The sequence below is a fragment of the Haliaeetus albicilla genome, chromosome 14 (genome assembly GCF_947461875.1).
Source record: "Haliaeetus albicilla chromosome 14, bHalAlb1.1, whole genome shotgun sequence".
NCBI classification, from domain to species: Eukaryota; Metazoa; Chordata; class Aves; order Accipitriformes; family Accipitridae; genus Haliaeetus; species Haliaeetus albicilla.
The window spans coordinates 2,631,830-2,645,276 of record NC_091496.1 but is presented as its reverse complement, the minus strand read 5'-3'; the positions used below and the strand labels follow the sequence as shown (position 1 = coordinate 2,645,276).

At 40.2% G+C, this 13,447-nt stretch overlaps 1 protein-coding gene across 1 annotated transcript in view; it reads left to right on the top strand.

The window, feature by feature from the left end:
• The window catches only part of EXOC4 (exocyst complex component 4), a 408,465-nt gene that overhangs the window by 57,242 nt on the left and 337,776 nt on the right, over positions 1-13,447 (top strand). The window contains exons 6-7 of the mRNA XM_069801534.1: positions 3,105-3,348; positions 10,207-10,384. Coding sequence (XP_069657635.1) covers positions 3,105-3,348; positions 10,207-10,384 — 422 coding nt within the window. The remainder of the gene's footprint in view (positions 1-3,104; positions 3,349-10,206; positions 10,385-13,447) is intronic.

Sequence of the window (13,447 nt, the reverse complement as noted above, 5' to 3'; positions counted from 1 at the left end):
AGAAGTGGTTAATCAAATCAAATCTGAATAGCAGGTCCACAATTTAGAATGATTTGTAAAAATAATTGTTGTAAACATCTATAGGAATTTAGTGGCTTCTCTACGTAATGCAAGCGCTTATGGCATGAATGATGATCTTACCCCTTTAAAGGGAGGCATGTTTTACAGGCATTTCAGGTAGAAACTGGTGACTGTAGAAAGCTAGGAATAGGTTCTGACAATCTTGTGCTTTTTGTCTTGATACAAATGAATAACAAAGTCATTCACATTCTCAGTTTAAGAGTAAATGCAGATGAAGGTTTCGGTTCTGAGAGCTGATCTGTAGGGACATCTTCCCCCACCTGTGGAGCTCCTCTGCCCACAGAGAATAGCATGTGGGATTGCAATTTTCAAGGTGAGCTTCTTTACAACCACCTGTCTACTTTGATGCCTTTTTTCGAAGAGGTGGGGGACAGGAGGGGCTGATTCCTGGGCCAAAGCTTTGTGGTCAGATAACCCCTTGATGACATTAAATGGCAGAAGAGGATGTTTGAAGTGGGGAAGAAGCAGGAAAAGAAGAACATCTTCAGTTGCCCGGGGTTGGAATCTTGTCAGATCTTACAGATAAATGGGCCCCCAAAGCTACCCAGGGTACCTGTTTAATAGGCAGAATGTGCAGGAAACATGGTCCCTACTGTTTTATCAAAAGACCAGATCTAACAAAACTTACATACCAGTGTGTTGCTACTAGATACTGAACTATTCACTTTGCTGTTGTTTGTAAGAGATGTAAATCAATGTCCTGACTATTTGAGGGTGTTCAAAATTGCTTTGCTCTTTTGAAAATGGAAGAGCGTTCATCTTAGTGTGCTGGCAGAGTTCTCAGCAAGATTGCTGCCTTTAGTCCTCTTAAATGCTGTCCTCACATTTGGATACAGCGGTATTTCCTCCCTCTCAGGTTTTCATTGTGTGATATTAAGAATAATTTACAGCCTGCTTACAAAGGGGCTGCAGCATAATGACAGGGACCTGTCCTCTAAAAGGTTGCTTAGGCTGTGAAATGTTTGCATTGAACTCAGAGGAACAAGATAGTTGTGGGGTTTTTTTTTTTGTTTTGTTTTGTTTTTTTTAAAACAGTAAGTTAAAACCTTTCTTCCTCTAGCATTTCCAGTGCTGTCTTTTCCGTAGCTCTTGTTCCAAAGAGCTCATTTTCTGTGTTTGTGCCTGGCATGCTGTGTTTTTTTGAGAATAACAAATAGCATTAACAAAGTGGGTAGACCATGTACACAGTGCTCGAAGTGCTTTGCAGCCTTGTGGGTTGAAAGGTGTGTGATAGATGAGAGCTTTGAGCAGAAATATGTGTGCTTGCAGTTGTTAACTTCTAATTGGTATTGCTGCTTATGTGTATTTGAAGTATCTTCTATATTATCTTTGCTTTTTTTGCCCTTTAAAAAAATAATTAATGCATTTTGGATGTTTCTAGTTGCTTGCCCCATAACTTGCCCAAATTTAATTGAAAGAAGCGAGTGTGAGAGGGGAGAAAAGCACTATTTGATCTCCCTGATGTTCATTACTTAAAACCTGATGTCATTCTTCATTGTGACGTGTGCTGACCTCAGAGGCTCCATTCTCATCACACTCTTACCTGGCAGTGTTGCTGGTGCTCTAGGTTGAATGCAAGAGCGTGTGAACGGTGAGTATGGTTTGAGCTAGAGGTGCTGGGGTTGGGATTACACTGACGGAAAGAAACAATCTCTGCTGTGGAGGTTGGTGTAAGCTGACACTGAAATAAGTATTGTCTGTTTATCGTGATGCTCTTTATAAAGTGGCACCATGCAGGCTCTTTGGGACATGGTTTTCTTGATCTTGTGCTAACTCAGTGGTGCTGATGCTCTTCTGTTCAGTGTCATAGCTTTAGACAGCTACAGGGCTGCATGCTACTTGCGACATGCCAGTTTTCATTTCTGCCATATCATTTAAATCCTTCTAGTGGATCTTTTGACGTTTATTCAGGTTCTTGGATAAGTTTTGATTTAAGTAAAAAATCTGGTGAGCAGTAGAAACCATGGGAGTCATCTGTCATCCAACAGCCCTTATCAGAGTTCAGTACCAGTAAGATGAAACAGCTGTTAGGTTTTAATTTCTATGCAAGGGTATGGTATGGTGGATGGCACAGCTTCAGATGTATACTTCAGTGCCGTTTGTCCGTGTACTGCCGCTCCGGCTGTTAACAAGCCGTGTGACTGTAGATCTTCCAAGATGCTTTAGTTGAGTTTGCCTTGAACACACTTAGTTCACATAAGTGTTTGAATATATTTATTAAATGTTTCACCCAGTCTTTAACAGAGACATGCTTTTGTTGTTGCTGGGTGTTATCTGTAAATTAAGAAATGTTGCTTAATGAACATACTTAAAACAAGCATAGAACCTCTTGCTTTTCTCTTCCTTGTCGCTTAGCAACAGTATTTCTCCCTGTGCAATCCCTGTTACTTCGGGAGAACTGTATCCACAATATCCTCTCTAATTCTTCTTGTTTTTCCTTTCTAGAAGCCTTGCTAAAAGATTTGAGTAACTTCATCAACCCCTTGACAGACGTAATAAAACAGAATAGGATAACATCAAACAATCATTCACTTTGGCAGTGTAAACTTTGCCGAATTCATCAGAAGTGTGTTAAGCTTGATACTGTTTATAATGAAAATTCCTCTCTTGTGAAGAATTATAGCGAAGAAAAACAGCTGGGTTAGAAATTTAGGGCTTTTAGCTCCTTGAAACACACTCAAGGAATTTGTAGTGATATAATACCTTCTCATTTATGAATATCTTAATTGCACCAGACTTCCTCTGCTTCCTCTCTCATATGTAACTTATGCCATGACCTCTTTTTCTAAATCAATCAAATATGCAGGCTGTTGTATTTATGTATAGGGAAGCCCCCAAGCAAACAGAAATATCCACTGCCTCCCCCCAGAATCTGAGTGTCACTGGTTTCCTTGTTTGTTCCTTGGTTGCTCAAAGTGGTAGGAGTTCTGTGAAGGCAAAGGAGTTTATATGCTGCTTTTGCATGGTGCTAAGTGTTGGTTTTAATAGTTTAAATCTTGGATTCTTTTAAAAATCTATTCCAGTGCGAGAAACAAGCCTTCTGGAAATTAAAGAAGATACGGAACTGGATCCAGAGGAGAACAGCACTGTCTTCATGGGCATACTCATCAAAGGGCTGGCCAAACTGAAAAAAATCCCTGAAACGGTGAAAGCCATCCAGGATCGCTTAGAACAAGAACTCAAGCAGATTGTTAAGCGGTCCACAACCCAGGTGGCAGACAATGGTTACCAGAGAGGGGAGAATCTTTCCCAGGAAAATCAGCCTAGGTAAGGATATTTCAACCACTGAACCTTGACTGCTGCAAAAAGAAGTCTGGAGAAGGATGTCATATCTGTTAATGGCTGTTTGAAGGAATGAGAGTAATGGTTTTGCAGTAGCAGAGATATGAAATGGTAAAATTTTCAGGAATGCCTGTGTCTCACTGAAAGGCTGATGTGCCTTGCGCACCTGAAAGGCTTGAGAATTTAAGAAATGTATTTAGAAAGGGGAGGCATTGTTGCTTCTCAGCTAAGGATGTGGGAAGAGGAGATGCTTCCTTCTGTGCTTGGCCCTAGAAGAGAATCTTTTGGCTAAACAGATGTTTGAAATGCAGATTTGAAGGTGGAAGTACAGTAGAAGCCAGCGTTATTTAAGTAGCAAGAGGTGCATTATGTTAAGTACTTGATTTTTTTTTTTTTTTTTTTAACCTAACCTTTTGTTTTAAGCGGCTTTACAACAGATTGAATTGTAATGCTCTCTCAGATTGCTGGTATGTATGGTGTAAAGAACACTTGGTGCTAAAACAAATACTATCTTCTTGTGTTGCACTGAATCATGGCTTTACACTGGTGCTGATGCCAAAGAAATTTTTAAGATCCTTCGTAATATGAATTGAAAAGGGAAGATTCAGCTCAGTTATGTATTTCAAGTGTAGTGGAGTCCAATTAAGCTGATGCAGGTGCAAAGCTTTGAAATCATATATGGAACTAATTATATCAGTAAATATATGGCCAAATTTCTAATTGGTTTGCAGCCCCATTTACATTAATAGCAAGGTGCGGAAGTCAACAGAGAACTATGTTTCTGCTGTTCTTCAGGATTTGCTAGAACTGTTTTTTGGAAAATAGGACTCCGTAAGGGCTAGCTATCACTTCCAGCTGAAATACTAAGTTGTGATACTGCACATTGTAACAATCAGTGTCCAAAGGGAATTAATGGTGGAAGAGAAAAATGAAAACAAAAATGTGTGTCTTCATCATATGTAATATTTGTAGTGGAAAATCACTCCCAAGGAAAACTTTAGCTTGATAAAGACTTCTTTTTTAAATTCCTATAGTTATCATTGCTGTGGAAACAATTATGTTTTGAAGAACTCATAGAGTTACGGTGCTGATAACTTGGTGATATTACAAAAAGCTTTTTGGGTGGGTCAGAAGGCAGATTTTTAGTTTCTGATGTGAAGAGGGAGCATAGCATATGCTTGATACTTGTTTTATGAATCAGTCTTGAGAGTTTATAAGGCTACTTGTTGTCCATTGAAATTGATAAATTGGTTCAGACCATATTTTAATGACATTAACCTGCTCAGAAGGTTGGGTAACATACAAAAAAGTAATGGGTTTTGGCATGTGTTTAACAGGAGTCTGTGAGCCTTTAAGATGCTTGTATTCTAGAGTTATGGAAAGTGTCTTGAATTCTTGTTGAATAAGGAGATAATTAGAACTGATTCTAAACCTAAATCACATGTGAAGTTTACAGCAAGCAGGTGAATTCATTTATATTGAAAAGAATAAATTACAGTATGGAAAGGTATACTGCTCCTTAGTTTTGATTTAAAACTGTAGCTAATTTAAGTGACTTTCCTGCTGTCAACAACAAGGTCCTACTATTTCAAGAGAGCTCTGTAAGACCCCAAATTTGAGCATGATGCAGTGCCCAAAACTGCTTAACTATTCATTAGGCTGTCAGCCACAATGCATACTTGACCTCAGGATTCAGCGAGTAAAATGTTTTTCAGTTCACCTTAAAACTAGTCACACTTGGATGCCTCTTAGTCTCTATCATTGAGCTCAGTGCCTGTATTCAGCTTCTGTACTTTAAATGGTATCCATAAAAATTCTCACTTTTGGCAAGTAAAATGACTAATAAGATGACAGAGGGGCCTGAGGGGTCTGAGGCCACTGATTGAGCCTTCTGCTGGACAAGTTCCCTGCGGCTCGTTCGGAACGCACAGAACAAGTTATATGCATTTCTTCATCGCTGTGTGGTGGCTCTCAAAGGTTGGCTCTTATTTTTTCCATATGAAGAGGGTGGCGTTTCCTTCTGCTTGAGGATGAGGCTGATAATCTGCGTGTGGAGGTTCTGGTATAATTCCTTTTGGGAACCCATGTAACAATTACATAGAGCGTTCTCATTGTACAAGAGAGAAATAGTTTCTAGAACCTGGCCAGAAAAGTTGCAGATCTGGTAAGAGCCACTGAGTCTGAAGAGACACTGATCTCATTCTTCTTATTTTTTAAATTTGACTGCCTTTTGCTTCTTTACCTAGTAAGCTTTTCCATATCGATTTGTGCGGCCACCTTTTACATTTGTATATAAGAACATTATTAATTGCTCCCAATTTCTTAAGATCAAGATTTTTATTCTTTTTCATTATGACTAAAGCAGCTAGCTCCCAGAGAGTAATGATGTCTCTCATACACCTCTGGGTGCTCTCTTCATAAAGCCAACAGGCAGTGGGCTCCTGGGTCAGCTCCGTAGAGCTCCATGAAGCCTATTTTCTCACATGGAAGTCCTGTAGCCCCTGTAAGCCTGCCAGGAGCAAGTCTTGTCCATGCTTCACTAGATGTTGTGTACCAGGCTTGTTAATAAGCACACGCACAAGTGTGAGCGATGATTGCAATGTTGATAACGTGTGGCCCATTCTCTCATGGGTGCATTGTGCTTGTCCTTTGGTTTGAGCACTCCGCAATGTAGCTGAATAGAGTTGCTGTGAAACTGGAAGGGCTCATTTACTGAAGATGACACTAGCCTTGCTAAGGACCTCCATATAATGGCAGAAGTATATTTTTCATCAGTGGGGTCACAAAGGAAAGACTTGCTTGGCTCTGTGATACAACTGATTCTTAAGTTCCCTAAAACATGCAACATGGATGCAGTTGTGTAGGATAACAGACTTAGGATAGGCCTAACTAGATGGAACATCTTTGGCTGTAAGATACTTTGCTGTGAATATAAACCCTCTTTACTAATGTGCACTTACCACCATGAAATGTGAATGGTATGAAGATAGTAAAACCTGATAAAGGGCAGTAGCATGTTCCTAGTAGTTCCTTGTCACTGGTAGAAGATAATTTTGAAAACTATGCTTGAATCTCACCTAGTTGCAGCTGACCTCAGCTTTAATTTAAATGGACTTTTCTTTAAAGTCTGGGTAAGTTCTCTGAGGTTTTTAGATGTCTGTGCTTGGAACAAGTTTATGAAAAAGGGCTTAAATATAGGAATTGCCATTGCCATATCCTTAAGTAGTGGCTCATTAGAGCATGCCTTGGACCTTCATGTTTAGAAATATGTATCTTGGGTTGTGGAGGACAAAGTGTCACGGAAGAGAGGCCATGTTACATTAGCTTGGGGTACTGCTACATGAACCCCTTCTGGATTATGGAAGATTGTTGACTTTAGAATAATAATAATAATCTGGATGCATGCCTACTTGAGGGCCAGATTTATGCGACAAGATTTTGGTAGGGATACATGCAAAATGCAGTCCAGGAGGAGATGGCGTATTGGCAATTTTGCTACTAAATCCTGTTGACTGGATTCAACGCACTTTTCCCTACATGTTCATAATACACTTCTGGCTTTTTACCTCATCTCGAGGCTTTAAAGTAAATACAGAAATTATATACACGCCAACACTCTGACCAGGCAAAGGACATTACTGCTGCTAAAATGCATGAATTGTCATTAGCGACCTCATGCAGGTGTCAGCAGTCACTCTGCATCAATTCATTCTCCGTTATTGCCTGGACAATAAGAGTTGCTTTCGGGTGTGTGTCACTGTCTCTCAACATATTTACCATATTTCTTGGTGAAGAGGTTATGAGATTGTTTTGACAAATTGCCTAAGCCAGTCTCCTGTCATTCTCTGTATGTGTTCTGCTTAGGTCACTCGGTGCTGCAACCCCATATGCATAAAATCTAGGCCATACTATTTTATGCTGTTTTGTCTTGTTGGCTGTCTGACACGGACTGTGTCTGTGTCTCTTTTGGGTCACCTTGTTTCAAAAATGACCTGACAGATTTAGAAGACTTTTAGAGAAAAGAAAATTGAGATAAGAGGTCCTGGCTAATTTGAAAACAGGGATATGTGGAAATACGACGTTAGTTGACAATGGAAAATGTAATGGGGTGGTAGTTAGTGCCACCGAAGAATGTCGATTGGGGAGGTTTCATGTCTATAAGTCTGTAACATGAGAATAGGAAGACATTGGAATTTAAAACCAAATAATTCTGTTCAGTATAATATTATTTTAGTAATGGCTCCATAAACAAGTTGATAATATGAGGTCAGGCTCACGGAGGGACAATAAAAATGAATTTGTCAAACTATCCAGCTAGTTTGGTTCTGCAAAATTGTACTTTCCTGGGGCAACAAGGAGGTATCTAGATAACTAAATTTTCATTTGCAATGGGATGTTAGTAGAAGTTGGGCTTGCACTGATAAATTTTTTTCAGCGGTATATAATTAATTTTCTCCCATAATGTTATCTTTTTTTGGCATTTCAACGAAGGCTGTATGTAAGTTCCTCCAACATGAAATTCCTCATCTATCCAAATTCTTCTCTATCTGGCTTTCCTCCTGTTTTCATCTGGCTTCTGGCTGACCAGCTACTTGCCCCAGCTGCCTCTGTCACTTGCTATGAGAAGTTCTATATACCTCTTAGGGGCTGTTGAAGCAATAATCGTCTCTCCCATGTCGGAGTGGGTTGGAGAAGATACTTGCTTAACAGCGATGGAGCGTGTTTTTCAGGCAGCCTTATCTGCATATTGTCCTGTCTCCTTCACTGGTAACATTGGTGATGGGCTAACAGCAGTTAGGGAAGGAGGAGGTCGTCTATGTCTTTCTACAGTAGCAACTTCTTAGTTTCACTTGGACAGGATAGTTGTTAGGCTTTATAGAAAGCCTAAATGGTGGAGAATGGCTTTTCTTCTGCACTGGACTTTCCCAAATTGAAAATGTAATACTGTTAATATTGATAATAGCTTTCTTTTCTGGTTCTGTCTTTACCATCATGTCCTGTATACTTCTGTTTATCCCCTGCCAGCATCTTACTTAAATTTGTAAAGACCTGTGAAAAAGCACTGTTTTCTTTCTTGGTACCAACAATGCTTTTCTTGAGGCATTTGTTGCTATTCTTAAATATGAAGAAAATTGTCATACACACCAGTTTCTTTTGTTTTGTTTAAGTACGTGTTAGTTCTACAGTCACTGAAGGTATGGCAGTGTTAATGTCCCTGTGTTTCTTATGAGTACCATGACTCCTAAACACATCTTTTTTTTTAGTATGACGTACATCTCGCCACTTGACCTGTTCTGGTATGCCTCAGTGTACCCTCCCAAACTTATCCAGTGGCTCTTTCTATTGAATCAAGGTGCTCTTCTACTTAACCATTTGAACTGTGTAGTTGACGTCATTGGTAGGTGAACAGCCCATGTGAGATCCCCAAGAGACTGCTGTATAATGCTGTGTGTATATATCTATATATGTAAAATTGTAGTATATGAATGGGACACAGTAAGCTGATAGTCATTTTTTTAAACAATAGCCACCTTCTGTTCTTTGCAGACTAGAAGTTCCGTCCAGGATTGCTGTAGGCTGAGGTAGGTGGTTTCAGCCACAGCATCATGCCAGCCCACTCTTACTGTCTGGTAAGAGTGCTGGTAACAGCAGCCAGCGTGCAACAGCTTCTTAATTACTCCAGTTAACTATCCAGCTGCTGCCTTAAACAGCTGATGAAAGTGGATGTATGCAGATATTCAGCACTCTGAAATGAAGTGGCTGAGGCATGAACACACACCTCATTAGTGATTGTTAACTAACACAGAAGACTGAAGTGTGGTGGTTAAGGAGTGGGTGCAGCTCCGGTTCTGGTGCAGATCTTCTGTCCTGCGCTGGGGACAGCAATTTCTGATGGGTAGACACAGCAAGCGTGTGGTAACTCCTGAGCTGCTGCAGTTAAATGTGATGGAGCCTGTCTGTCAGAGCTAGAAGTGCCTAACATATGGATTTGGGAAGTGTTATCTTCACATTTTGTTGGGGTTACATGTGTACTTGAATTGCTCATTAAACGGCAGTGAACTTGATCAGAATTTTTCTTTTCTCAAATAGTAAAAATTGTGATGAGTCATTGCCTTATCACAAAATATTTGGGACTTTACAAAGGTACATTAATTACAATAATTGGGCAGCAAGGAAGCTGTAGGAGCAGGTAAAGTGTAGTAACACTTAGGTGAGGTTATGGCTGTAGCACCTTCCATATAGTAGTAAAATCTTGGTAACTGACACAGTTGATGAGGCTTGATGTTTTATGTTTCTGATCTTTCGTGTTGTTTAAAATCTGCCATACCACTCGTTTCATAATTCAGCATGAATATCTTGTATTCTGTTTGTATGGGTAAGTCAATTTTTATTGACTTGAGACTCTTACTTTCTTCTGGGGGAAAAGCAGATAGTCTCCCTCCTTGTCTGCAGCTCTATCTGGGAGCTTAAAATGGTCTGTAATATCATGGTACTGAAGTGTAGTTACTGCGTAGTGACTAATGCATTTGTCTTTCCTATACCACCAAGTGGAATACATTAAAAGTAAGCGATTCTGATACAGAGGAGGGAGTAAGAAGGAAGGTCCTCAGTAGTATTTAGGTACCAAACCTGAGCTGCTAACAGCTGAAGTCAGTCACCTGAAGCCCACAGAGAGGGTTTGAAGCTAGGTGACCTCTCAGCTTGCACACAGCGTCTGTCACAAAACAGGGTATATGAAGTCACAGTCTCCTGACTCCTGGCCCACTGCTCTGATGTGGTGTATGACTGTGTGCCTACGGTGTCTTCTAGAAACTGAGCGGAGGTTGTCTTGATGGTTTGCAGGTTACTGCTGGAACTGCTAGAGCTTCTCTTTGACAAGTTCAACGCTGTGGCTGCTGCGCACTCTGTTGTCCTTGGGCACCTTCAGCAAACAGTGGCGTCTCCTTGCAGCCAGTATGATGGTGATATCAAGCTCTATGACATGGTTGATGTGTGGGTGAAGATCCAAGATGTCTTGCAGGTAAGAATCCTTCAGGTGGGCACATTTTCAGATTGAAACAGCTGTTATAACCAGAATACTAGAGAATACCTGTCATACTCAAGAGACAGCTGTGCTGGAATTTGTCTTGGTTTTTGGTAAGTGGCCACATTTATAACAGACTGTTAAACTCCAGAGACCTTAAATATCAGCAAAAAAGTTCCTGTGGATTCATCCTTGTGGTGTATGGAAAGGCTGATTCCTTTTGCCTACCAAGTGATTTATCAGAAGCTTTCAAACAGTGACATTTTTGTTCTGTGTTACCATGTCATGCCTGTCTTATAAAGTGTCACAGCTCTAATCGCTTGTCTTCTCTTGTCATTATGGCTTGGTTATAGTCAGCTGAGACACTTGCTGCCAGCATGTTTTCAGGGAATTCTTATTTGATTCTTATTCTTAGCTGTAGCGTACTAAAGCTGTACCTTGCTTAGGCTTTACTCTGGTACCATGCCTATCACCTTAGTATCTGAGACTCACAAGCAGCAGAGCTATCATCTGTCACATGTCTGTTCTCTCATTCTTGCTGTGAGGCTAACACATGCACGTTAGATTTTTTTATTTATTTATTTTGGAATTGCCTTTATATATAGTACACAGATGTAGACCTTACCCAGTATTTGCTAGAGGAGGTCAAAGAAATGAGCCTGGCATTATTTACAAGAGGTGGCAAGATTTATGATGGTCATTCCACCTCTGGCCTGTTCATGAAAAATGCTCTCTGCTTCCTGCTCTAACACAGTTTTTCATTGTAGGGCACAGGTCTATTTAGCTGTTGCTCTAAAGGCTTTGTTTGACTGTGCAGTGATGCACAGAGTTTTTTTGCTTACACAAATATAGCCAACTGTGTGTATGGTGTGAATGTAGATACTTCTTGGACATGGTAAAGGTAAGGGATGGGCCTTTGATCACCTCCACTGTCTCCTTACCCACTTATTTTTGTTTCCAGAGGAGTTAGTATTTTTATTAAAGAAATCTTGATCAGTGTTCTCCATGCTACAAACTTTCACTTACCTTCAATATTGTTCTTGCTAAAACTTGGTTGGGAATGTCCAGGCAGAGGTTAATGATGGGTTTTCTAAACAAAAGAATGTCATAAAATTGAAGCTGTATGGCCCCGTTAAAGTGAAGAATTAAACTTAAGGACGTGAGGAACAGGCTTGGCATGGGGGACCTCCAGCTGTCTTACTGTCATCCATGAGGTCTAGAAAAACTTTTAAGAGCTTTGAGTTCTGCAGACTATGCTCCAGGAGGACAAAGCCTTGGGAGTAAGAATCCTCCAAGATTTTATCTTCAGTGAAGCAGAATGACAAGGCTGGTAATTCCCCCTTATCGGTGAGAGTTTGTGATGGTTTCATTCCTTGTGACTGGTGAAATTGGGAGTGAGTTATCCTGGCTATTCCAAAACAACATTGATAAAACTTCTACAGAGAAGCATGCGTAGGTGTGCACATATAGAGAGTGAATGTGTTTTATGTGTTGGGGAGAAAATATTTGACCAAGCTTTCTATAAAATGTGTGCCAAGAAAAATATAACGACCCACTTGTAAAGGTTTTGTTGCTACTGGCCTGACAGCATGGGTGTCAGAGGGAGTCAGAAAAGCTTCCAGAAGAGCTTTTACAGTGCATAAAGGCAGCACTTTAAAATCCATAATCTCTTGCTGGTTTAGGGTAAGAGATGAGCATTGACTGACACGGAAAGGAAGAAATCTTCCATTTCTTTGTTCAAAATCTTGTGGGTTTTTTTCATTGGAGTGGATTAAAATTTTTTTTACCTTACAGTGTAAGAAAACCTTCGATCCCAAGACTAAATTATTTCTATCCTGTTTTTCCAAATAAGGATGATTTTTTTGAGAGGAGATCTTACGTTTGCGGCAAGGGGAGCAGAAAACTCAGTTTTAAAAGTGTTTATTTAAATGTTCCTGCTGTTGGGGGAGGATGAAAATTTTGAGGAAGTGGGTTTGCGGCGGGGTGCATCAGGGAGACGATGCAATTCCTGCAGATAGTAATGACTGAAGTTTATTCATCATGCTAGAACAAGATCACATGACTCTGCAATTCACATGGATAATCTTTTGCCCGTGTACATTGTGCATCTCTGCATGTGAATACATTACAGTAAGGTTCTCTCTTTATAGTTCTGTACAAAAGTAGTAATGCACGCTCATGGTGGGCTGGAAATTGTCCTTTGTGGGAAATGTGAGAGAGTTGTTTTCAGCAGCTTTTTTTTGTGGCTGGATTTCTGAATGTTTCCTAATAACTGCACGAAGCACTATGGTATAGTATTAGGTAGGTGGCACAGTGTTGTGCAACGTTTAGATACTGAACATGCAGATATATATTTTTGACCTTCTCTGAGAATGGAAGAATAATACTGAACTCATCAGGAGGAAGACAGAGTGACCTTTTAGAGTTGGGTATTATAGTGTTAGAAAACAAACAAACAAACAAATCAGTTTGTCAAAATATTAGAGTAGCCTTGTTCAGGAAAACAAGAGTTTGAAGTTATTTACTTGTACCAGCTTAGCCTGTAGTCGTATTGCCATACCAACAGGAGAGATTTGAAACTTGTTTAAATTTTAACTTGGCATTTTGTGCACGGAGCTAATTTAGATCTTCAGTGTAGGAGTGGGTGGAATATCCTTCTGAAGAGCGTAATTACTGTAGGACCAAGTACTCGGCTGGAGAGAACTGTGAGCTCTGTTACAACGGCAGTTAGCGGTGTAGTGACATGAATAGTTGCTTCAGAACAATGCAATGAAGGAATTATGAGTTTTTCTCTCACAATTCAATGTATATGCTGCATCATCCCATCCCAAATTATGGAGGCTATGCTGTGTGAAAGGCAAAGTGGTGTACATGCTTGGGAAGAAGGCAGAAGGTTTTGGGTGCAGCATAGTCTTTCTGTATCATTTTACTTTTTCAGTCTAGGCCAAATTTCCTTAGCCCAGATAAGGGCTTTTTTGTCCTGTTGTATTAGTGCCAGGGGACCCAACAGCTGGCAGACATTCTGCAGCAGTCACTCATACTTGGTGTGATGGTTCTTCC